The sequence below is a fragment of the Elephas maximus genome, chromosome 6 (assembly GCF_024166365.1).
Source record: "Elephas maximus indicus isolate mEleMax1 chromosome 6, mEleMax1 primary haplotype, whole genome shotgun sequence".
Classification (NCBI taxonomy): Eukaryota; Metazoa; Chordata; class Mammalia; order Proboscidea; family Elephantidae; genus Elephas; species Elephas maximus.
In genome coordinates, this window is record NC_064824.1 from 54,700,007 (window position 1) to 54,724,587 (window position 24,581).

Below are 24,581 nucleotides of genomic sequence, written 5' to 3' on the forward strand. Positions count from 1 at the left end.
TCCAAATTTCTTGGCATAGACGATTGACCACTTCCAGTGCTGCATCTGTTTGTTGAAACATCTCAATTGGTACTCCATCAATTCCTAGAGCCTTGTTCTTCTCCAATTCCTTCACTCCAGTTTGGACTTCTTCCTTCAGTACCATCAGTTCCTAATCATATGCTACCTCCTTTTTGGTACAGTGACTCTGTATTTCTTCCATCTTCTTTTGATGCTTCCTGCATAGTTTAATATTTTTCCCATAGAACCCTTCACTATTGCAACTTGAGGCTTGAATTTTTTCTCCAGTTCTTTCAGCTTGAGAAATGCTGAGCATATTTTTCCCTTTTGGTTTTCTACCTTGAGATCTTTGTACATGTCATTATAATACTTTATTTTGTCTTCTCGAGCTGCCCTTTGAAATCTTCTGTTCAGTTCTTTTACTTCATCATGTCTTCCTTTCACTTTAGCTACATGACATTCAAGAGCAAGTTTCAGAGTCTCTTCTGACATCCATCTTGGTCGTTTCAAATTTGCCATCTTTTTAATGACCTCTGGCTTTCTTCATGTAAGATGTCCTTGATGTCATTCTACAACTCGTCTGGTCTTTGGTCATTAGTATTCAATGCATCAAATCTCTTCCTGAGATGGTCTCTAAATTCAGGTGGAACATATTCAAGGTCGTACTTTGGCTCTCATGGACTTTTAATTTTCATCACTTTCAGCTTCAACTTGAACTTGCATATGAGTAATTGATGATCTGTTCCACAGTCAGCCCCTGGCCTTGTCCTGACTGATGATATAGAGCTTTTCCATCATCTCTTCCCACGATGTAGTCAATTTGATCCCTGTGTATTCCATCTGGTGAGGTCTATGTGTATAAAAAAAAATAGTCACCATTTATGTTGGTGAAAAAAGGTATCTGCAATGAAGAAGTCATTGATCTTGCAAAATTCTATCATGTGATAGATTTCTAACACCAAGGCCATATTTTCCAACTACCAATCCTTCTTCTTTGTTTCCAACTTTCACATTCCAATCACCAGTAAATATCAATGCATCCTGATTGCATGTTCTATCAAGCTCAGACTGCAGAAGTTGGAAAAAATCCTCAATTTCCTCATCTTTGGTCTTAGTGTTTGGTGTACAAATTTGAATAATAGTCTCATTAACTGGTCTTCCTTGTAGGCATATGGATATTATCCTATCACTGACCGCAGTGTACTTCAGGATAAATCTTGAAATATTCTTTCTGACGATGAATGTAACGTCATTCTTCTTCAAACTGTCATTCCCGGCATAGTAGACCATATGATTGTCCTATTCAAAATGGCCAATACCAGTCCATTTCACCTCACTAATACCTAGGATATGGATGTTTATGTGTTTCATTTCCTTTTTGACAATTTCCAAATCCTAGATTCATGCTTCATACATTCCATGTTCTAATCATTAACGGATCTTTGCAGCCGTTTCTTCTCATTTTGAGTCGTGCCACATCAGCAAATGCAGGTCCTGAAAGCTTGACTCCATTTACATCATTAAGGTCGACTCTACTTTGAGGAGGTAACTCTTCCACAGTCGTATTTTGAGTATCTTCCAATCTGAGGGGCTCATCTTCCGGCACTATATTAGACAGTCTTCTGCAGCTACTCATAATGTTTTCACTGGCTAATTCTTTTCAGAAGTAGACTGCCGGATCCTTCTTCCTGTATATCCTACTGTGGGAGCTCAGCTGAAACCTGCCCTCCAAGGGTGACCCTGCTAATACTTGGATACTGGTGGCATAGCTTCCAGCATCACAGCAACATGCAAGCCACCAGAGTATGATACGCTGACAGACACGTAGGGGTTTCTTAGAATAAAATCCAATATTTTGTAATTTTAAAAACTGATGAAACTCTTTCAAAAAGGCAATAATAAGGAAAATAGGATGTTAAATTGACATTTACAGCATGTTAAGGTCTTCATGATGTCCAGGAAAAGGAGATATTGAAAATTTTTAAAGTTTATATATTCTTAGAAAAAATAATAATGAAGTATGTATATTAAAACTTGAAGAGAAAACACTCAAAGAACAAAAGTTTCTTACAAGCATGAAATATATTTGTGCAAGAGAGTACTACTTTATTCCACGAATTACAGGCCTATTTTTTCGCTTTTTAAATAAGATCATCAGTTTATTTTCTTCATTCCTTTCCTTTTTCTACAAAAGTCTGAAAACCTAGTTTAATGTTTTTTTGGATGTCCACCAAGATTTAGTATCTCCATTTTATAAAAGCAAATTAACTTTTGACAGTTAAAAATAATAAATAAATAAATATGAAGCATTGTTTACTCCTTATTGAAATTTAATGGTCAAATGTTAGAAATATGTCTTTTACTTATTTACAAAAATATACTGAAGGTCTTAGCCAATGCTATAAGAAAAGAAAAATAAATTAGTTGAATAACTGGAGATAAAAAAGGGTAAAACTCTCATTATCTGCAGATGATATGATGTCTATACAAAAAATCAAAGAAAATCTACAAATTATTAGAATAAAGGAAGTTCAGAAAGATTTCTAAATTAAGAAAATCAATATAAAAATTAATAGCAATAAGAATAAAATTTTAAAGATCATGTTTATTATAAAACCAGTTGCCATCCAGTTGATTCCTACTCATAGCAACGCTGTAAGACAGAGTCGAATTGCCCAGCAGGGTTTCTAGAGCTGTAAATCTTTATGGAAGCTGGCTGCTGCATCTTTCTCCCTTGGAGCAACTGGTGGGTTTGAACCGCTCGCTTCTCAGTTAGCAGCTGAGTGCTTAACCACTGTGCCACCAGAGCTCTTTATATTTATTATAGTAAGGAAAATTAGATCTAAGAATAAATTTAGTAAAAGATATGTGAGAATGTATGAAGAAAATTACAGAATGTTTTCAAGTCCATAAAAGACCTGAATAAAATGAGATACTGTGTTCAAAGCGATAAAAATGAAAACCATAAAGATGTCAATTGATCTCATTTATTTTATAAATTAAATTCTAATCAAAATCTGAGCAGAGGAATTCTTTAAAGGAATTTGACAAGTTGATTTTAAAAAATCACAGGGATAAGCAAAGTGACAAAAATATCAAAACCAATGTTGACACAGAAGAAAGTAGGGCTTGTTGATGAATTGGATGTAGAGGAAGAGAAGAATACAAGATTAGACATAATTGGATATTCCTGCAGCAGTAATTGTGTGGCTTTTGATAATTCTGCAATTTCCTCATCACAAAATTTCATCTTTAAGGGTTTTCCCATAAATGTATTTACACATACGTGTATATGTGTATATACATATATGTATCATATGTATATATGTTTGTATACTTAGTGGGTTCAATAATTAATAAGTACATACTTCATTATATTGCTGTTGTTAGATGCCATCAAGTCACTTCCAACTCATAGCGACCCTACGTACAACAGAATGAAACATTTCCCGGCCCTGTGCCATCCTCACAATAGTTGTTATGCTTGAGCATATTGTTGCAACCACTGTGTCAATCCATCTAGTTGAGGGTCTTCCTCTTTTTTGCTGACCCTCTACTTCACCAAACATGACGTCCTTCTCCAGGGACTGATCCCTCCTGACAACGTGTCCAAAGTGTGTGAGACATAGTCTCACCATCCTTGCTTCTGAGGAGCATTCTGGCTGTAATTCTTCCAAGACGGATTTGTTTGTTCTTCTGGCAGTCCATGGTATGTTCAATATTCTTCGCCAGCACCATAAGTAAAAGGTATCAGTTCTTCTTTGGTCTTCCTTTTTCATTCATTGTCCACCATGGCTTGGGGCAGGTGCACCTTAGTCCTTAAAGTGACATCTTTGCATTTTAACACTTTAAAGAGATCTTTTGCAGCAGATTTGCCCAATGCAATGTGTCATTTGATTTCTTGACTGCCACTTCCACAGGTGTTGATTGTGGAATGTGGATCCAAGTAAAATGAAATCCCTTACAACTTCAATATTTTCTTCGTTTACAACAATTTTGCTTATTGGTCGAGTTGTGAGGATTTTGTTTTCTTTATGTTGAGGTGTAATCTATACTGATGCTGTGGTCTTTGATCTTCATCAGTAAGTACTTTAAATCCCCTTCACTTTCAGCAAGTAAGGTTGTGTCATCTGCATATCGCAGGTTGTTAATGAGTCTTCCTCCAATCCTGATAATGCGTTCCTACTTCTCTGAGTTTTTGCTCAGCGTACAGACTGAATAACCATGGTGAAAAGTTACAACCCTGATGCACACCTTTCCTGACTTTAAACCATGGAGCATCCTTTGTTCTGTTCAAACAACTGCCTCTTGGTCTAAGTACAGGTTCTTCGTGAGCACAATTAAGTGTCCTGGAATTTCCATTCTTCACAATGTTATCCATAATTTGTTATGATTCACACAGTGGAATGTATTTATATAGTCAATAAAACACAGGTAAACATTTTTCTCCTATTTTCTGCTTTCAATTATAATCCATCTGACATCATCAGTGATATCCTTTGCTCCACGTCCTCTTCTTAATTCAGCTTGAATTGCTGGCAGTTCCCTGTTGATGTACCGCTGGAACAGCTTTTGAAAGACCTTCAGCAAAATTTTACTTGTGCGTAATATTAATGATATTGTTCAATAATATCCACATTCTGTTGGACCACCCTTCTTTGAAATGGGTACAAATATGGATCTCTTCCAGTAGGTTGGCCAGATAGCTGTCTTCCAAATTTCTTGGCATAGACGAGTGAGCGCTTCCAGCACTGTCTCTGTTTGTTGAAACATCTCAACAAAGCCAAGTAAGCAACCTGATGGAGTACGCCATGCAACCCTGCTCAGACTGGCCACCTCATTGCCATGCAGAAATAAGCACTGGAATAAAGAAGTTAACTGGGACCAAAGGACGGGTCTACAAAGGCTAGGACTCTGGCACACATAATTGCGGGGGTGGAGTTCATGTCTTGGAAGAGAGTCACCAGCCCAGCAAAATGAGATTTGTAAGACCCTCAAAGAGCCAGTCTGGGAAATTTTCAGTAAACATCCTCCACTGTGCAACCTCGCCTGGAAATTTTAATTTTATTCCCTTTCAGAGTTGATGGTGTGTTTGCTCATCATGACATTTTATCTTCAATGGCGTCCCAATTCCTCAAATAGATCTTCATTCTACCACTCACACATTCAAGGACGAAAAGTGTACATCACTATGTAAAATTAAATTACCTTTAAAACCTGAAGCTTTGCCTCCAGCTCTGCTCTTCTCAGAATCATTGTTCCATTAAGAGTCTCTATCCTGTTTAAATAAAACAGAAAAAGGATAGTGGGAATGGCGCGAGTGGTTCTTTTAAACACATACACCCTTATGGAGTACTACACTTTGAGCACAGACTATACTAAAAAAACAACATAAATGTTATATTTCTCCTGGCACTTTAGGTATTTGGACCTAGGCCAAAGCTTCTACAACATTGAGAGGAAGAAAATGGAAATAAATAAATAAAACTTCCGCTTGAGAGGATAGGAGCCCTGATGGCGCAGTGGTTAAAGCATTTGGCTGCTAACCCAAAGATCAGCAGTTTGAACCCACCAGCTGATCTATAGGAGAAAGATGTGGCAATCTGCTTCCTTAAAGATTTACAGCTTTGGAAACCCTGTGGGGCAGTTCTACTCTGTCCTACTAGGTTGCTATGAGTCGGAATCTATTCGATGGCAGTGGGTTTGGTTTTCCCTTGGGTAGTTAAAAGAAAAGGTTAAGGCTAATTTGTAAACTGTAGCTAATTTTATAGACGTCACCATACAATTATTGTTCTCTGCTGAGATTTATTATTGTGGGGATTGGCTGAATCACCTCACTCATTTGGTGGATATTTATTGGGCATGTACTATGTGCCAGACTCTAAGCTCTGTGCCAAGCATAAGCGGTACAGCAATGGCAGCAGCAGGAACTAAGGGACCTTCAAAACAGTGGAATCAACATGCTATTGCTAGAAGCAGGGAGAAATCCTTTCCTCCCTTGCTGTTGTTTTCAGATGCCATCAAGTCAATTCTGACTCCTGGTGACCCCATGTGTGCAGGGTTTTCAAGGCTGTGACCTTTCAGAAGCAGACTGTCAGTCCTGTCTTCCAAGGAGCCCCTGGGTGGGTTCAAACAGCCTACCTTTCAGCTAGTAGTTAAGCTCTTAACCCTTTGTACCACCCAGGGACTTAGCTTTTCCTCCCTCAGATCTTTTATCTCTGTTAATTGCCTTAATTTTGGAACTAGAACAAACTGAACCAGAACCACTATAAAATAATAACCTTCATATCACTCTTTCATCTCAGAACATTTTAGGTTTTACAAACTTTAATCCGAGAATCATCAACTTGACAGTGTTCTTTTTCTCCTACACCAAATGCTTTTCTAAAAATAAAAATGTTATTCTATCCTGGGGGAGCTGATTGGTTTTGTGGGCTCAAGTTAGAGGCCTTTATTTTGGCAACTAAGTCATCCATCTGAATAAGATACAAATGCCATTCGTGAATCACACACATAAACATTTTTAAATTTCTTCTGATAAATAAACTATAACCCTATAAAGATACAAGAAATTTTTCCAGACACGGTAAATAACAGCATTAAATAGGGATACTGATTTTCCTTTACTTCCAATACCATCTGTCTGAGATAATGAGATGACAGCAAACCAAGAATATATCTGCTTTTCCTATTAGGGTGGTCCTATGTCTTTGGGGGCCCCTGGTGGCGCAGTGGTTAAGAGCTTGGCTGCTAACCACAAGGCCAGCATTTCAAATCCACCAGCCACTCCTTGGAAACATTAAGGGGCAGCTCTACTCTGTCCTATAAGGTCGCTATGAGTCTGAATTGACCTGATGGCACCTTTTTTTTTTTTTCCTTTAACTCTTTGTGCAAGAGTGGAGATCCTTATGAATCTGTTTCATTGAGACTCTTTATATCTATCTGACCTGCCCAAGCATAGATCTCTACAGGCAAAACCCCAGACAATGGTCGCTCTCTTCAGTATGTATACAGACTGTCTCTCGTTTTCCGGATCTTTGACTCCAACAGCTGTCTCCCCTTAATCACCTAGCTGGTGGCTGCCCACTACACCCAGTTGGAACATATTTTTTTGCCTCTGACCACCAGCATTTTCCCTTGGACTCTATATGGTTTCTATCTTCTGGGTCCAGGTTTCTCTGGAGCAATAGTGCCCTTATATTTTCCCTGGACTCACGGAACACAGAAAGCTGGACTCAGCTTTAGCTTTACCTTTACTGCCACCAGTCAACTTTCAAAACTGCTCCCACACATGTGCAAAATGTCCTTTGAAGTTTTAGATACAAAATCACTGAAGAACATCCAGGGGATTTTCTGTTAGCAGCTTGAAATGAGCAGCCGTGGTATAATAGGTGGCTCAAGTCCCTGCTCTCTCCCTTACTAGCTGGTGACCTTAACTAATCCCTCATTTAGGCCTGAGTCACTTCATCTATAAATAGAAATAAAACTAAGGTGGCTGAGCAGAATGACAAGATAATGTATGTCCCACTCAATCAGAATAGGAATCCCTGGGTCGTACAAATGGTTCACATGTTCCGCTGTTAACCAAACAGTTGGAGTTTTAAGTCTACCCCAAGGTGTCTCAGAAGACAGTCCTGGCCATCCACTTCCAAAAAACCAGCCATTGGAAAACCCTATGGAACACTGATCCAATGTGGGGTTTCCATGAGTAGGAATCAACTAGGCAACTGGATTTTTTTTTTTTTTTTCAATTTGAATAAAACCTAAACACTTGGCATGACTGATGAACCCCATGGTCTGCCCCCTGGGCACCTCTCTGTTTTCACTTTTGATCATATTTCACCTTTATCCATCAACCTCCTATTACACTGGCTTTCTCTCTGTCCCTTAGACAGGCCAAGCTCCTTTTGAAAAGTCAAGCAACCTCTCTCTTTACCTAAAGCACTCTTACCAGGTGTTCATATGACCATCCTTTTCTCTTCATTTAGGTCTCAGCTCAAATGTCACCTTCTCAGAGAGAACCTCTTTGAACACCTAAGCTAAAGTCGCAGTCCACTTACTCCATTTTCTATCCCATTGTCCATTTTATTTTCTTCATAGCCATTATCAATAATCGAAATAATAGAATTATGTCTTTGTAGGGGCTTTCCTTATCCATTTCCTTCCACAGAGTGAAAACACTAGGAGACTCTTTATGTTTGTCTCCTGTCAGCCTATCACAGAGCTGGAAACATGGTATTTGCTCAATAATATGCTAATGAATGAATGTATTCCATCTTTTAATTGCTCACTAAGGTCTTATCAGATGCAGTGATATCATGGTAAGTAGTCAAATCCCTAAATAGGAGAGACCAATGTCCCATTCATACATCTGGAATGTTAGTAGGTGTGGATGTATGTATTGGGGTAGGGGGTGAGCAGACTTTGCTCTCCCCTTCCAAATAAGCAGGCTTTGTTCACCCCTTCCAAATCGAACACTAGAAGATAAAAAGAATTGGCTTGTGGCATAAGAGGGAAAAAAAAACTCAATCCTTTGACCTCTTATTTGTTCTAGCCACAAGATTATATCAACCAGGCAAATGGGACCAGCTACCCTCTCAGCCCAAAGACAGTGTGTGCCAGCATAATTAAATCTGACATTTGAAAAACACTTTTTTAAATGCTATGCCACCCACACAGACATGTAGACTATTGATGTCCTCCGACTTCAGATGTTGACAACATTTTCACGTCTGAGAAAACCTTGAGAAACAAAAGAAACGGATAAAAATGTCCGTACCCAATTGCAAAGCTGTGGTACACAGCCTCCCTTTCCGTGATCCTTGAACAAAAAGCCTATTCATTCACTCAACAGGTATTATGAGAGATCATAACATTTTTGATGCCCCAAGGGAACTAGACGGATAGTTACGTTAGCAGGTTTCCTGACGATCTGATCAGGTCAACCACTTGTTTGTGTGTGAAGCCTTCTGTGCTCACGCCATTGATATTTGCAAGGATATCACCTGGGAGATGCCAAGAAAAATGAGTGTTACAAGCAGTTAAAAAATCCCTCCTGATTTGTACTGCAAATGAAACGAAACAAACGAGCTCCAAACAGAAATTCAAAGCTACGGTCACATCCTGATCTTCACTATCAAAAAGCTTTCTTTGCTTGCTACTTAAATGATTGGAAACATGAGCAAAGTTATAAGTTACCAGTTTGCAGGCCAGAGCAGTGAGCTGGGCTGTCCTCTCGTATTTTGCAGATCAGGGTACACATCTCCCAGGGGCAGGTGTTCTGGTTCTGGAGTCTGTAAGTCTGTAAGAATGAGGGTGATATACAGTTACTATGTTAAAAAAAAAAAGCCTCAAAATCTAATTACCAAAAATAAAATTGCATCTATTATCTTAAGTGCCATGGTAAAAAAGGAATGACTCATAGCAACCCCCTGTGTGTCAGAGTAGAACTGTGTTCCATTGGGTTTTCGATGGCTGAATTTTTTGGAAGTAGATCACCAAATCCTTCTTTCAAGGCACCCTTGGGTGGACTCAAGTTCCCAACCTTTCAGTTAGCAGCTGAGTGTGTTAACGGTTTGTACCACCTAGCTTCTCCAGGTAAGTGCAAAGAACAATTTGGAAAGGATTTCCTGAGTATAAACTGAATCATAGCTACCAATTTTACAATTCTTCCAAGAAATTTGCAGTCAACCCCATTCAAAAAAAAAAAAAAAAAGATCTGACTTGAGAAAATAGGTTAAGTGCACCTGAAGAGTTTAGCTTTTCAAGCCTAAGAGACCAGTTGATGCTACCATCATTGCATGTTTATTAAGAAAAATTAAGTTTCTCGTTTCCTAACAGGATAAAATAATGTTGTTGAAGAGCAAAGAGAAAAAACCCTATATGGTTCTCGCAAGCAATCATTACAGGCAAGTACACACACAGTACACACGCGGACAGGGAGATATGCCAACAATGATAATTTTAAATCAGAGTTCCACAAATAGTGACAATCTGCCCTGCATTTATTCAAAAGCACTATAATTGACTCAATTATCTTCATTTCTGAGCATTCTCCTGTACGCCTGCCCTGAATATTCACTGGTTCATTAGTCACCCAACTAAATTAGGAAGTTATGCTTTGCCTCCTGCAATGTGGCAAAAGTATGTGTTTTGTTTGTTTGTTTCAAACTGTAGCAACACTAAAGACATCGCATCCCGATGACCTATAACAAACAAGTTTTTCCTTTCTACACATTTGAGTTATGAGGTCTAGTTCCATTTAGCACCAAAATCAGTGTTCTGAGTTAAGTCTTTTAAACGTGTGATTCCTAAAATTAAGCCACATCGAAATACTTCTTTCTGATGAAGATATTAATCTCTAATGTTCATTCCTTCTTACTTGATAATCTGTGAGGCACCACAAGTCAGTCACATGCAAGAAATTTCTAGCCACTTGGGTTTGTTAACCTCTAAGAGATTTCTAGTCAATCTATAAGGTATTTAAAGGTAAAAGGAACTTTAAAAGATCATGTTATATACTTTGCATTGATCTCAGAAGCCCCTTTAACAGTTGTCCTGCCAGAGAATCTTCTCACTAAAGCCCAGATCTTTCTAGAGACAGAAGAGTATTCTAGTTCATGTGATGCATTAACTAAAGATATAACTGGCACTCGTTTTTGAAACCACTGTTATAACAATTCTCATTAGCAGTAAGACTCTAGCCTCAGTCTCCAGTGATCAAAGTGAGTATAAAAACCAAAACCAAACCCGTTGCCGTCGAGTCAATTCCGACTAATAGCGACCCTAGATGACAGACTAGAACTGCCCTATAAGGGTTTCCAAGGCTGTAAGTCTTTAAGGAAGCAGATAGGCACATCTTTCTCCCACAGACAGCTGGTGGGTTCAAACCGCTGGCCTTTCAGTGGGCAGCTGAGTGCTTTAACCACTGGGCCACCAGAGCTCCCTAAAGTGAGTATAGTGGAGGGGAAACATGTCGATTTATGTAGCCAATGCCTGTATATGTGTTCACCATGGGTGTAAAATTTGGAGGTTAGAGATAGAGAAGAAAGGGCAGAAGCCCAAAAGTTATAAAAAGAAATAATCAGATACTTCTTTCCCTTTTACCTAGTCTTTCAGCTCCCAGTTCTAAGAGCCTGGTACAGAATGACCATCCAGGACTTCTTTGAGACAGAAAGGGATTGTTTTAGTTATTTAGTGCTAGTATAACAGAAATACCACAAGTGGGTGGCTTTATTGAACAGAAATGTATGTACTCAGTTTAGGAGGCGAGAAGTTCAGATTCAGGGTACTGGCTCTAGGGGAAGGCTCTCTCTCTCTGTCTCCTAGGGGAAGGTCCTTGTCTCTTTTCAGCTTCTATTCCTAGGTTCCTTGGCCATCATGTGGCATTTATCTTTCCCTCTATTTGTGCTGCTTGCTTGGTTAATTTGCTTTTTTATATCCCAAAAGAGATTGATTTAAAATACATCCTACACTAATACTGCCTCATTAACATAACAAAGACAATCCATTCCCAAATGGGATTATAACCACAAATATGGGCATTAGGATTTACAACATATATATGGGGGGGGGGCACAATTCAATCCATAACAGTGACATCGCCTTTTTGCATGCTCAGTAACCTTCATTCTAAAATTTGTCATTTGTTGTTACTGGCACCAAGCCACTAGGTACTTTACATGTGGTACTTCGTTTAAAACTCCTAAGAGCCCCATAAAACAGGTATGGAGAGAATTTGAACCCAGGTATGCCCGAGTTTAAAGCTGTGATCCTATCATGCTACATGATTCTCATTAGTAGCCTAAAGCCAGCCACATGGAAAACCAGAGAGGAGGAGTAGACCTTGTATCTTCTACTTAGGAGGCCAGGACTCAAAATACGTGCTCACACTGGGTGAGCAATATGGGTACAGGGGCTCTGTCTGAATTCACAGAGTTCCCAGAAACATTTCTCCTATTTGTTCACTGCTGCACATCTTATAAGTACAGAGGAGATTATGGTGTAGACCTGGTCATGGGAAGCATACACCAAAAGGGGAATGTACAGGAGAGTGGATACCTGCGTCACTGAGATAAAACATGCATGTTGCAGTTCACAGGTGAGGTCATTAGGTCATGTTGATCTACAAAGTTTCAACGGTACTGCAGCCCATTGTCTACTAATGATAGTTTTGACTTTCGAGCTACATAGAATAAATGCTTACGGTATGGGCAGAAGACATCATGAAACAGTGACATACAGTACATATTATGTGTGTGTCAGTATGTGTGTGTTATAGCAGAATGAGAAGCTATGTAGTCATTTATCCTGTTTTCAGTAGCAATTGTTGTACATCCTGGGATAAATCTCACTTGAAAAGAAGTGTCTGGACAACAAAGTAGGGAGTGTTTCATGTGACTAAAATAAGAGAGAGTACAATGCTTCTAGAACTAGATGGAAGAATTATAGATTTCACCAAATTTAAAAGTAGAAGCTCTCAAAAAGCAGCAGGTATCTCCTTTTCTCTTAGAGCTTTCTCCCTGTTCATTGCCGCTAGAGTGTCATTTTGTTTCTTCACTCATAAAACATGTTTTGCTTAGCAGCTTCCTGTTCCTAATCTTAAAATAAATACACACTGATTTTCCAATTGTGGGGCTCAGATTTAGTCATCCAGGGTTTTCTGAAAGCAACACCAAAGCTAAGATCTAACACCTGATGTATAGCGTAAGAACATGATTGTGGAAAACACATCAAAAAGAAATGCAGGAGGGCTATGGAAAAGAGCCGGTAACACTTAAACTACTACTGCTGCACCTACGGGCTTCATTTGACCTAAGTCGCCATCCTTACAAATACGGCCATTAAAATATATATTAAAAAGCAGACAGAAAATAAAAAATAAAATTCTTGGGCAATTACATTGAAACCTATAACGACTGTTAAATTTCCTACCTGCAATTAAAGCCAAATGTCAAGTGTTTCAAAAAATAAAGTATTGCCACTAGCAAAAAAAAAAAAGTACAAATTTTTATTATATCTAATATGAACGCTTCAGTATATTCAAAGTGTAACAAGAACTATACATGACTACATGCATGCATTCAGTAGACGTAGGTATATAGCTTTTCAAATATTTCTTGAATACTAAAGTTAACATTAAAATCTGATACACAGTGTAAAATATGATTATGCAAAATGTATCAAATGCAAATACATAAAAAATTCACATAAATATAGATTTTAATATATAATTATATTACATATACGATAGAGCAACTTTCTTTCTAAAATGTCTGGAATATTTGAAAACTTCCCACCTGAATTTCAAATCCAAATGTTTCATTATCCTGCTTTTCCACAATCAGCAGTTTTCTGTAATAAAAAACTACATATGAAGATCAAAGCATCATATTTGGCACAGTATTTACTTTAAAAATAACTGTCACAGCTAAAAATAGCTGACATTTAGCTAAATCATATGCATGACTCTGTGTATGTGTGTGTGTGTGTGCATTACCAACAGTCTGGAGAACTGTATCCCTAAATATTTTGGTGAATGATCAAAAAAACTGGTAAATCTCTTTACCTTTGAGGCCAGGAAAAGTCACCTAAAGAACTTGATCTGGTCAAAGCAAGCTGAAAAATACAATAAGCACACAGTTATCTAAAAGTCCTTAAGACACATCAACCTGTAAAATGGTTTAAATCACAAAGAACTTTGTTCTCTTTATCACCTTCTTTATCCCAGCTTCTGGGAAATTGCCATGTAAATGCAGCAATTTCCATTCTCCAGTAATAGCAAGTGGATTCCTGGATGGTGCAAATAGTTAAGCTACTTCTAGCCTAAAGTTTGACGGTTCTAACACACCCAGAGATGTCCCTGAGGACATGCCTGATGATCTGCTTTGGGAAAGTAATAGCTTTGGAAATCCCGTTGTTGCTGTTAGGGGCCATAGAGTTGGTTCTGACTCGTAGTGACCATATATACAACAGAATGAAACGCTGCCCGGTCCTTCGCCATCCTCACAATCGTTCTTATGCTCGAGCCTACCGTAGCAGCCACTATGTCAATCCATTTTGTTGAAGCTCTTCCTCTTTTTCATCTTTTTAGGGTTTTTTGGAAACCCTATGAAGTAGTTTTACTCTGCACACATGAATTGGAATTGACTCCAAGACAACTAATAACAAATGATGGCAAGGGAGAGCTGGGAAACGGACTTTTAGGAATTCGTCTTAAGAGAGTAAAAGAGACTTCAATAATAACACACTGTGGCAAAAGAGGAAGCCCTGCCTATAGGGTCGCTTTGAGTCGGAATCGACTCAACGGCACTGGGTTTTTTGGGTGGCAAAAGAGCTTGGCTGCTAACCAAAAGGTTGGCAGTTCGAATCCACCATCCATTCCTTTGAAACTGTATGGGGCAGTTCTACTCTCTCCTAAAGGGTACCTATGAATTGGAATCGACCGGACAGCAATGGGTTTTTTTGTTTGTTTTGTTGTTGTTGTTTTTAATTTTGGGCAAAGAATTAATGAATTGTGGCAAAACCCCAAAGCTTCCAAAGAGAACTTCATACCTGAACTGTATTTAAAACAGCTTCTGAAAGATTAACTGTAATAAGTATAGTCCCAGTGACAACCAAAGAAAAACAACAGCCATAGAATAGCATGTAACACCCACACATTTGACAGCTCTTGGAAATGTTGATGAGATGGCTGTGTTTATTGTAATGGTTCAATATGAGTTACCGTTTTTAGAAGGAAAAATAATCTCTAAAGGACCAACTTATATACACAGAAGCCTGATGAAACCAGGGACTCAGGACTTCCAATCCTGTTTATGACTTATTTTTGCAATAGCTCTGGATTAATGGAGAGAGATTTCCAGGCAAGAAAAGGAAAGGAAACCTCAGGATGATATCAATGGCTTACGTTGTTTAATAATATCACCTTCATTTCTGTGCACATTTTAGGAAAAGATCATATAGCATAAGCTTTCAGAATACATTCAACCATAGTAAACAGAAGAAAAGTCATCAAAATGTGGCATCTTATTTTTAAGAGATTGCAGTTGATTTTTGCTTATTTTTTGCTTTGTTTAGAAATTAATGAATGTTAATTAGCCCTTTCTGAACTGTTGGCACCAAAACAAACCAAACTCTTTTCCATCGAGTCGATTCTGACTCATAGCAAGCGACCCTGTAGGACAGAGTAGAACTGCCCCATCGGTTTCCAAGGCGCAGGTTGGTGGACTCAAAATGCCGACCCTTTGGTTACCAGCTGAGCTCTTAACCACTGTGCCACCAGGGCCCAAGCATAAGCTTATGCTATGTTTAACTGTAAACTTAATGTGGTTGTGATTACATCAACGAATACATAAAATACAGGAGATTCATGCATAGTCAGTCTAGACAAATAAAAATAATTACAGAATGAAAAACAGAAAGGAGAATAATACACAGAAGAAATTAATGGGTATGTGACAAATTACAGAATGAAATGCTCATTAGGCACTCCTTAGGAGGGAAGCCTACATCATTGTAAGGAATTTTAATTACCAGGTACCAAATTCTTACAAATTTCCAGAATATCCCAGTGTTCAGAATTCAACTGGCAGTGAGTAAAGTTAATGGAATGAAGAGGTGATCTCTTCCCACCTATTTGATGTGAACGAATCACATTTTCCTGTCTTGTCAGTTCCAGTCCTCAAGTCATCCACATGACCCTGAAGACTGAAATAGGAAAGCTCAGAAGCGAAAAGATCCTCTTGTTAAATAGTATTATTTGCATTTTTTGAGGTCTGACTGTGGAATACCTAACCAGTTTGTAAGGTTTGATATAGCCTGCTTCTGTACCTGATATGTACAGTTAACAAGGATGAGGACCCTTCATCTATGCGATAGGCTGCCTTTTTTGGAAGAAAGGAATAAACTTGATATTCCCAAGCATTCTCAATCTCTCCCTTATATTGTACTTACATCTTAATCTATTTTCATACTGTTCAGCGGCTTTGTCTTCTATCCTTAATGCAAGCTGTGAGGTACTTAGGTAGGCCATGTCTAATTATGTTATCTGTAATAGGGTCACTATAGGGTCACTATGAGTCGGAATTGACTCGACGGCAGTGGGTTTGGGTTTTTTTTGGTAATCATAACTAAGGTTTTAGTTTTTTAAATATCGCTCTTGCTATCATTATTCATCAGATTATTCAGATATCTATAGGGTTGCTATGAGTTAGAATCAACTCAAAAGCAATGTGTTTTTTAAAAATTATTATTACATATAATACATATATCACATATGCATAAATATGTTGTTGTCATTAGCTGCCGTCTAGTCACCCCCCAACTTATGGTGACCCCATGCACAAGAGAATAAAATGCTGTCCAGTGGGTTACGGGTCAGACCATTGCGATCGATGGGATTTTCATTGGCTGATTTTTTGGAAATAGGTCACCAGCCCTTTCTTCCTAGTCTGCCTTAGTTTGGAAGCTCTACTGAAACTTGTTCACCATCATAACAACACACAAACCTCCACTGATAGGTGGGTGGGGCTGCACATGAGGTACACTCACCAGAAATCGAACCCAGGTATATATATGTATGCGTGTGTGTGTGCATGCTTGCGTGTACACACTAAAAAAAAAAAAAAAAACCTATTACCATCGAGTTGATTCCAACTCATAGTGACCCTACATACGTAAAATACATATATATTATGTATCTACAGTTGCTATGAGTCAGATCATATTTTATATTTATATATATATATAAATATATATATATGAGCCCTGGTGGGGCAGACTTTAAGTGATCTGGCTACTTACCAAAAGATTGGCAATTCATGTCCACCAGCTGCTCCTTGGAATTCCTATGGGGCAGTTCTACTCTGTTCTAGGGTCACTATGGGTCAGAATCGACTCGACAGCAATGGGTTTTTTGTATATATATATATATATATATATATATATATATATACACATAAACTCAGAGACTTACACACGGAGGATGTACACAAGAACACTGAAGTCCCTTATGTACATTACTGCCATTTACATTTTTCATACTTTATAATGTATACTATTTTTACTTCTCTTGGCAAAAATACAGAAGGACCCAGTTGGGTTTAAGATTTGGGGAGATGTGTACTGTCAGCAGAAAACTCATTTCTCAGTTCTGAAAGCTACTTCTTTGACCCTGATATTTTTTCATTAAGCGTTGTGCACATTTCTAAATAACACTCTAGGGTGGATTTCAATCCTTTTGAATCTGACAATAGGGCTGGAATTTGAAATAAAATATTTAGATCTATAGAAGGGGCATGGTTGAGAAATAAAATTATAAATTTTCTTTTCTTCATTTCCCCAGACCTAAGAAAAGTATATTTGACTTCTCTAAAGAAGATGACAAGGAAAAACACGGTTTATAATGTGAAGGAATCTTGAATTGATCTTAAGTGAATCAAAAAATACCTTTTCTCTCATGCCGCATTATGTGGCCCAACATGCCCCAAATCATCATTTTTCAAATTTATACGAAGGACACAATGGATCAAATACCTCTGTATGCTTTGGGCCTCTTAAAAACCTTTGATGTCAAGTTGATCCGACTCATAGTGACTCTACAGGACAGAGAAGAACTGCCCCATTGGATTTCCAAGGCTGTAAATCTTTGCAGGAGACTGCCACATCTATCTCCCGTGGATGGGTTAGTACTTTCAAACTGCCAATCTTTCTTCTAGCAGACAAGTGTTTAGCCACTGAACCACCAGGGCTCCTTTTGAGCCTCTTAGGGTACTGTCATGGATTGAATTATGTCCCCCCAAGAACGTGTGTATCAATTGAGCTGGGCCGTGATTCCCGGTATTGTACGGTTTTCCTATGTTATAAATCCTGCCTCTATGATGTTAATGAGGGAAGGTAGGCAGCAGTTGTGTTAGTGAGGCAGGACTCAACCTACAAGATTGGCTTGTGTCTTGAGGCAATCTTTTGAGATATAAAAGAGAAAAGCGAGCCAAGAGACAGGGGGAACTCATACCACCAAGAAAGTAGTGCTGGGAGCAGAGTGCATCCTTTGCACTCAGTGTCCCTGTGCAGAGAAGCTCCTAGCCTGAGGGATGACTAGGAGAGAAAGCCTTCCCCTGGAGCTGACACCCTGAATTTGGATTTTAGGCCGCTTTACTGTGAGGAAATAAACTTCTCTTTTTTAAAGCCATCCATTTGTGGTATTTCTGTTAACAGCAGCACTAGATGACTAAGATAGGTACTCTGTTTTTTTTTACCCCATTGCTGACCACAGGGCCTGAAATACAGTGACTACTTAAAATTAGATAAAGAGATCAGCAAATAAACTGCTGGGCAACAATGCAAGTAAGTAAGTGGTAATGGGAGATCTAAGGACAAGTATTCTAAAAAGTCTTCTATTGTCCAGAGGAATGTGTTAAGATATTCTTCAACTTTGTCCTTCATTAAATTAAATATTATTGAGGAAAACACAGGAGTAAGCACTAAGAAAATATAAATACACTTTTTAAATCCCAAAGATTTAAAAATGAGAAACAAACAAAAAGTCTTAATCCAAAAAAACAGCAAGGAGTTTAGAAAAAGGAGGACTAATAGAAAACCTGGTAAGATAGCAATTTCATACATAATTGCTAAATGAATGAATGTTGGCAAGAATGAATAAATTATTAAAATTTCAAGCCTTCTCTTGGCAATTTTAAATGCCCTTTTGCTAGATAATCATAGTAAGATTTTAACTGGTCTACCCCCAATCTGCTTTCTAAATCTAAAACCATTCTGGAGAAATTCAGATATGAAATCTTTTAAATCCATAAGACAGATCCCTAAGCATCTACAGAAAAGGTAATTTCCCTTGTTTCCCTCCTGCTAACCTTTCTATCTAGCTAATTGACTAGTTGAAAATATTTGTCTAACACAATGTGAGACACAGCAGATTTTCAGTTCCTGTGGACTGACTGATTTGGGTTATCAGTGACACACAAAACAATCAGACCTAACCTTTAAATAAAAAACAATTTAAATAAATTAAATACCATCAAAATCTCTGACACTTGCCACAACTTGACACAAAGCCTACTTGTTTTTGATATGGGCTGTCAGACTCAGGCGATGTGGAAAGGAATGTTCGTAGGGTTCGACTTTGCTCATACACAGAACCATCTGCCTAAATGAAATGAAGTATGCCTGAGGTTTCATCAAAGGTCTTATGCTTTGGAAAAAGTTTTTCTACCGCCTTCCCCAAGGGTGAGCAGCCCTGTGCCCTATTCTGGGATCTAACCTGGGGAGCCCCATGCTCCAGAGACCCAGTCAGGGTTGTAGCGATGACACCAAAAATCATGAATGAGGAACTGGTATACAACACACAGCATATGCTGGCAACAGCTGTCTTTTATTGCACATTATCTAATATGAGAAATCCAAATTTAGCAATTTGGCAGGCCTGCAAAACACACATTCAATTATGCCTGCTGTATAGACAAAGCTCCCTACCTCCTTGCTAGCCACTAATATAAGATGCCCTGGGGTTAGGCTTGGAGCCCTGGTGGTGCAGTGGTTTAAAGCTACAGCTTCTAACCAAAAAGTTGGCAGTTTGAATCCACCCAGCCACTCCTTGGAAACTTTATGGGACAGTGCTACCCTGTCCTATAGGGTTGCTGTGAGTCAGAATTGACTCAATGGCAATGGGTGGATTGTGGGTAGGGGTTGGGCCTGTGATCACTCTTCTGTTTTTAATCAAATGACTTAAAAGATCAGCCATCAATATTCAAATCGTAATATCCCCTACTATGCAACCTGGTTCACAACATCCACTTTACTAAGAAATCAAGAGCGAATCATTCAGCTGTCAATTTGCAAACGATATGGGTGGGGAATCTGCAGCCAGCCAAATAGGTAGTCTGGCCTCAAAGGAGCTCAAAGTTCAACGCTGCAGCCCCTTCTGCTGCTAAGAAACAGACTGTTACTTCCTGGTCCCCACTGTGTACTCGTTCATTTCCTGAAAGTTGGTGGGGGCGGGGGGCCAGGGGTGAAGATACTCACAGGTGGAGTTTTGTTGTTGTTCATTTCAAAACGCCCACATTCATGAGTTCTGCTCTCTCTCCAGTCCCGGGCCTCACTTCCCAACTCACCCACGATAACTTTTTTTCCCCTTTTATATCAACCATCAGGATAGCAGGGCTCAGTGAACTATTCAAAGGTCCATCAAAATAATGGAGCTGAACTCAGTTTCCTAACTTCTAATTACCTTTGAAGAGCCTAAACAGAAAGTTACAGCTACCCAGGAAGGTCTGATCGTGGGCTCATCGACCTCCGTTTCAAGACAAAATGTTGGATATTGTCTCCAAGCACGTCACAAAAAGGAGTAAAGAAAACTTTTCAAATCCTTTTGTAATGAAACTAACACAGTTTTCTAGCTAAAAGTTTTCGTTTGAATGATCAAAATTCCTTCGTGCAGCTAGGAACGACTGGGAGATGTGGTAACGAATGGGTGTGTTGCCGGGGATAATGTGAAGGTCCCCGAAGGGCAGAACTCACCCCAGAAATAGATGTGTTACAGTTTAACACAACAGTCCATATCTGAACTTTTAAGTGAAATCACCCTTCCAGAAGCTGCCTATCTAGGAATAGTTTGATAAACTGAAAGAAAAGTAGGCAAAGGTAGTAAGGTAGTTCGCGGTAGCACTATGCACATTTGAGCTTCTGGCATGTTGGTCAGGTCCCGATTCTCACTACAGCATTTGGTGAAAACTGCCTTCTTAAGGCAAACTAGTACCCTTGGGAGACTGGGTGGTGAGGCACAATCGCTACTCTTTGGCATTTCCACATTTATAAAGACTATCCTCCTCTCTCTTTCCTACAGGGTTTTCCATTACAGGAAATAGAAACTACATTCTCAGAAGTAGGAGCCGCAACTGGGATGCCTGACATCTCCTACAAATGCAGGTATTGAGATAATGTGCACACACAGAAATCTATTTTTACACAAGTCTGAGTGTAAACACTCAAATGATTCTGAAGACTTATCTGAAACTACAGGGTGCCCAGATACAGCTTTGCAGAAACCAAAAGCCAACAATAACGAGAAGTATGAATTGTTGATGTCAGCCCTGAAAGTGTAAAAAAATAACAGTGGTCAGAGAAACACCTGCTCATCTGATGGCTTCACAGGGATTTTGTTCAGTCAGTGTCCACTTGGTGACTGTACCCTAAAAACTAGTTAAAGGAAACGAACATCCACTTGGGAAATTCTCAGACGCTGGGATAAATTTGCATTAAGTTCCATTGATGATTATTGTCGAATCTGTGGTATCATGTACAAGAGGTTTTGTTTTGCTTATTTTTTTAAAAAAGTAATTGTCACATCAGTAAGAGAAAACTGTTTGAGTGGGGGTGTCTACCATTGGAAAGGTGATTAAAGGGGGCAGAAAAGAGAAGACTCGGAAACTATCAGAGCTTCCAGAATATGGATAAATTAACTGGTATGGGGTATGTGTGTATATGCGTGTGTGTATTTCATATACCTAATTCTCGTTATCTCCCTCCTATAGCCAGCCTCTCCTACTAATTGCCTTTTTTCAGTTCATGCTATCTTCACTCTGGTTTAAAACCACATATATATGACTCTTTGTCTTCATCACCTTTCATATTCAAATCTTTCCGTCTCCTCTCCATTCCTGCATCTCCTCTTTCTGTGACTATTGCAACAGCGCTTTCTCACAAGTAGTCTCTACCCACTTACCAACACATCACATTTCTAGAATAAAGTTCCTAAATCCCTCCACTGTGCCAGAATGCTCAGTGGCTGCCTGTGCTGGCCAAATGACTACTTCCTCAGGAGAACTGTCCAAGGCTGCCATAAAGCAGCCTGACATACTTTAAATAAAGTGCTCTTACCCAAACTTGTCCTAAAATCCCCAGGATGTGTGCCTCAGCATTAATTATTCCCTTGCTCTGGAATACCCTTCAATATTTGGAATATCTACTCTTCAAGGTTGCATTTGAAGACATGTACTTGGATTAGAACATTTACTTGTTTCACTTTGTATAACACCTATTGGTTCACCCTATGAACTATAAACCCTATAATGGAAGGAAATGTGCTCTTCTCAACTTCATACCTCCTGTACTTAGATGATATCCATCTCCTAATAGGTGCTCATAAACTATGTGTTACATTGAAATGGCCAGGCATGGTCTGATATGTAGATAAAATGAATGAGGATGCAAAGTGTGGAGAATATAAGGAGTGGAAAGTTCCCTCCCTAATTCAAAAATCACTGTCAAAATTTCCACAAAAGAATGAAATCATAGCCTAACCAAGTGAACCATATTTCTTCTCATAGCTTCATAACAAATAGAAAGAAAGCAAACTTGACTGCTCTATGTCTGAAAATTGAATATTTTGATACTTCCCAAAGCTGGTTTATTTTTGGACAGGTTATAAATTTATAGAAATATTCATCATTACATTATCATAAAATATAGTTATCATTAATATGATTATCATTAATATAAAATGCTTTGGACTGAGAAAGATTGATAATCCAAACTGCAGTGGATTATGGGCTTATCTCTTTTGTGAAAAACACCAAGGAAATCAGGTAGAGCACATCACCAAAAATATCCTGACTCTCACACCCTGTTGTAACTTTCTAGTCCTGAAATGAGACCACTTAAGAGGAGCTCATGATGTATATGCAAAATAAAGGGCAAGAACTCATCCTTTAAAGCAATTTTAAATAGTTTCTGTTCAAGTGCTATATCTAAATTTAGACACGCACTTGGGGAATTGTACGAAACCTGAAAAGGTGTTATTGCTTTTTTTTTTTTTTTTAACATAGTGTAAGTTGGAAAACAGCAACAAAAAATCAGAATAAAATTTAGTTGGGCATGTATTTTTGCAAAAGACTTTTCATGCTTAGGCCATTACATTGCTGTAAAAATAATAGCACAAGTTAGCCTCCACTGTACACATGCTACATGTCAGTCACTGAGAGACCCATAAGGGTGATTCTATTATTATCTTTATTTTAGAAAAAAAAAAAAACTGAGTTGTTGCAGTTTTCACTCGACACAAGGCATATTCCCGACCAGTGAATGGCCAACTTTATTGTCAACCTGCCTCCCACATCTAACAAAAGTCCTAATCCCTAATATCATGAAACATGCAGCAGCACACCAGAGCCGAAGATAATTTCCTTAGCCAACAAAACTTATCTTCAAGAAAAGGTATTCTCATTTGGTTATGAACTGAAATGACTAATTATCAAGGACTGGGAGTGGGGATCAGAGGGAAATGGCCAATGGGAGGCGTAAAGGGGTAAAGACTAATAATTCCCATACAGGCTGTGTCTATTAAAACTACCTTCAAGTTTGATATGCTCAATGATTTCCATTTTACCTGAACATCTCTTTAAATGAAAGAAACAATCTAATTTTAAGTTTGCCTTGAAAAAAATTTTTTGATATGGTCTTATTTCTTTGGACTGGTCCACCAGTTCTCTGGGCTCCTCTTCTTCCTACTCTTAGTCACTAATTTCAAAGCCTCTAAAATAAGATTTTTAATATGAAGTCAGACAACCATAACACTCTGCTCTCAAGAGAACATGGCACTCAAAAGTACAAAATAGCAATCATACCTGCTTTCGTCCCCGAGGCAAAGTGGCCACAGTGTCTGCCAGCATTTGAATCCTTCTATTATCATCCATCTGAAGGCTGCCTGTGAGTGTGGAGTAAGAGCTATAGCCTGGACCAGCGCAGTAGTCCACCACATTGCCATTGCTTCTCTGTTGCATGAGCTTTTGTAAAGACATTGTGAATAAAGATGACTCCAGCTAGCACATGGTTGAGTGGCCTTGCAGGATGGGGGAAGCTAAAAGTATAACCCTCTGACAAGTAATCAAAAGTAGCAAAGCAGAAGGAGGCCATGTGACTTCTGTGGTTTGAGGTACTTGTTCCACAAACCCTAAACTGCAAGTTCACTCCCATTTCTCAATGCTTTTTTTTTTTTTTAAGCCCCTGGGAAAATCTAAAGCTAGTTTTTACAATTAAAGAAAATCAGCTTTTGGTTTTTTTTTCTTCAAACACCCAGAACTCTTAGGCTTTCGTGTACTGTGACAAGTTTTGTTCAAAACACCATCTGCTTTTTCTTTGTTTTTAAAGGGAAAAGAAAAACTTCCCCAAGTTCTGCCATTTGTTTCCCATCCATTCTCTTACTTAATATCAGTAGTGCAATGCAAAAGTTAGAATGTGCAGACATTCAGTGCTTATGAATATAAGCAAGAATTACAGGTTCCAGTCATAATGTTCTCTTAGGAAGTCCTTGTACTTTCCCTGAAGTACACCCTAGCTCATTAATGTTCATCAAAGAGACATTATATCTGCCACTTGGGTTGTAACCATGTAGCATTCTTCTGGTGTCCTTCTACTACTTTTTCCTGTCTAAAGTTATCTAGCATCTTAACAAGGTACAATGGAAAAGGAAGGCCAGCACATATAGGACACAAAGTTGGCCATATCGTACAATGGACTTTGCTGTAGCATCAGCAAGTACTTCTGGACGAATGATGGAGTTGGCAGGAAGG

At 38.7% G+C, this 24,581-nt stretch overlaps 1 protein-coding gene across 5 annotated transcripts in view; it reads right to left on the minus strand.

Annotated features, from left to right (window-relative positions):
* Positions 1-24,581, minus strand: part of CYTIP (cytohesin 1 interacting protein) — a 75,629-nt gene that overhangs the window by 12,113 nt on the left and 38,935 nt on the right. For 3 of the 5 annotated variants that reach the window (XM_049887275.1, XM_049887273.1, XM_049887274.1), the window contains 5 exons: positions 13,568-13,617; positions 13,299-13,353; positions 9,199-9,301; positions 8,912-9,005; positions 5,209-5,278 (listed from right to left, as the gene is read on the minus strand). In XM_049887275.1, the coding sequence (XP_049743232.1) occupies positions 5,209-5,278; positions 8,912-9,005; positions 9,199-9,301; positions 13,299-13,353; positions 13,568-13,617 (372 nt within the window). Of the gene's footprint in view, positions 1-5,208; positions 5,279-8,911; positions 9,006-9,198; positions 9,302-13,298; positions 13,354-13,567; positions 13,618-23,636; positions 23,954-24,581 lie in introns of those variants that run through there. The other 2 variants (XM_049887271.1, XM_049887272.1) reach the window with 2 other exon arrangements.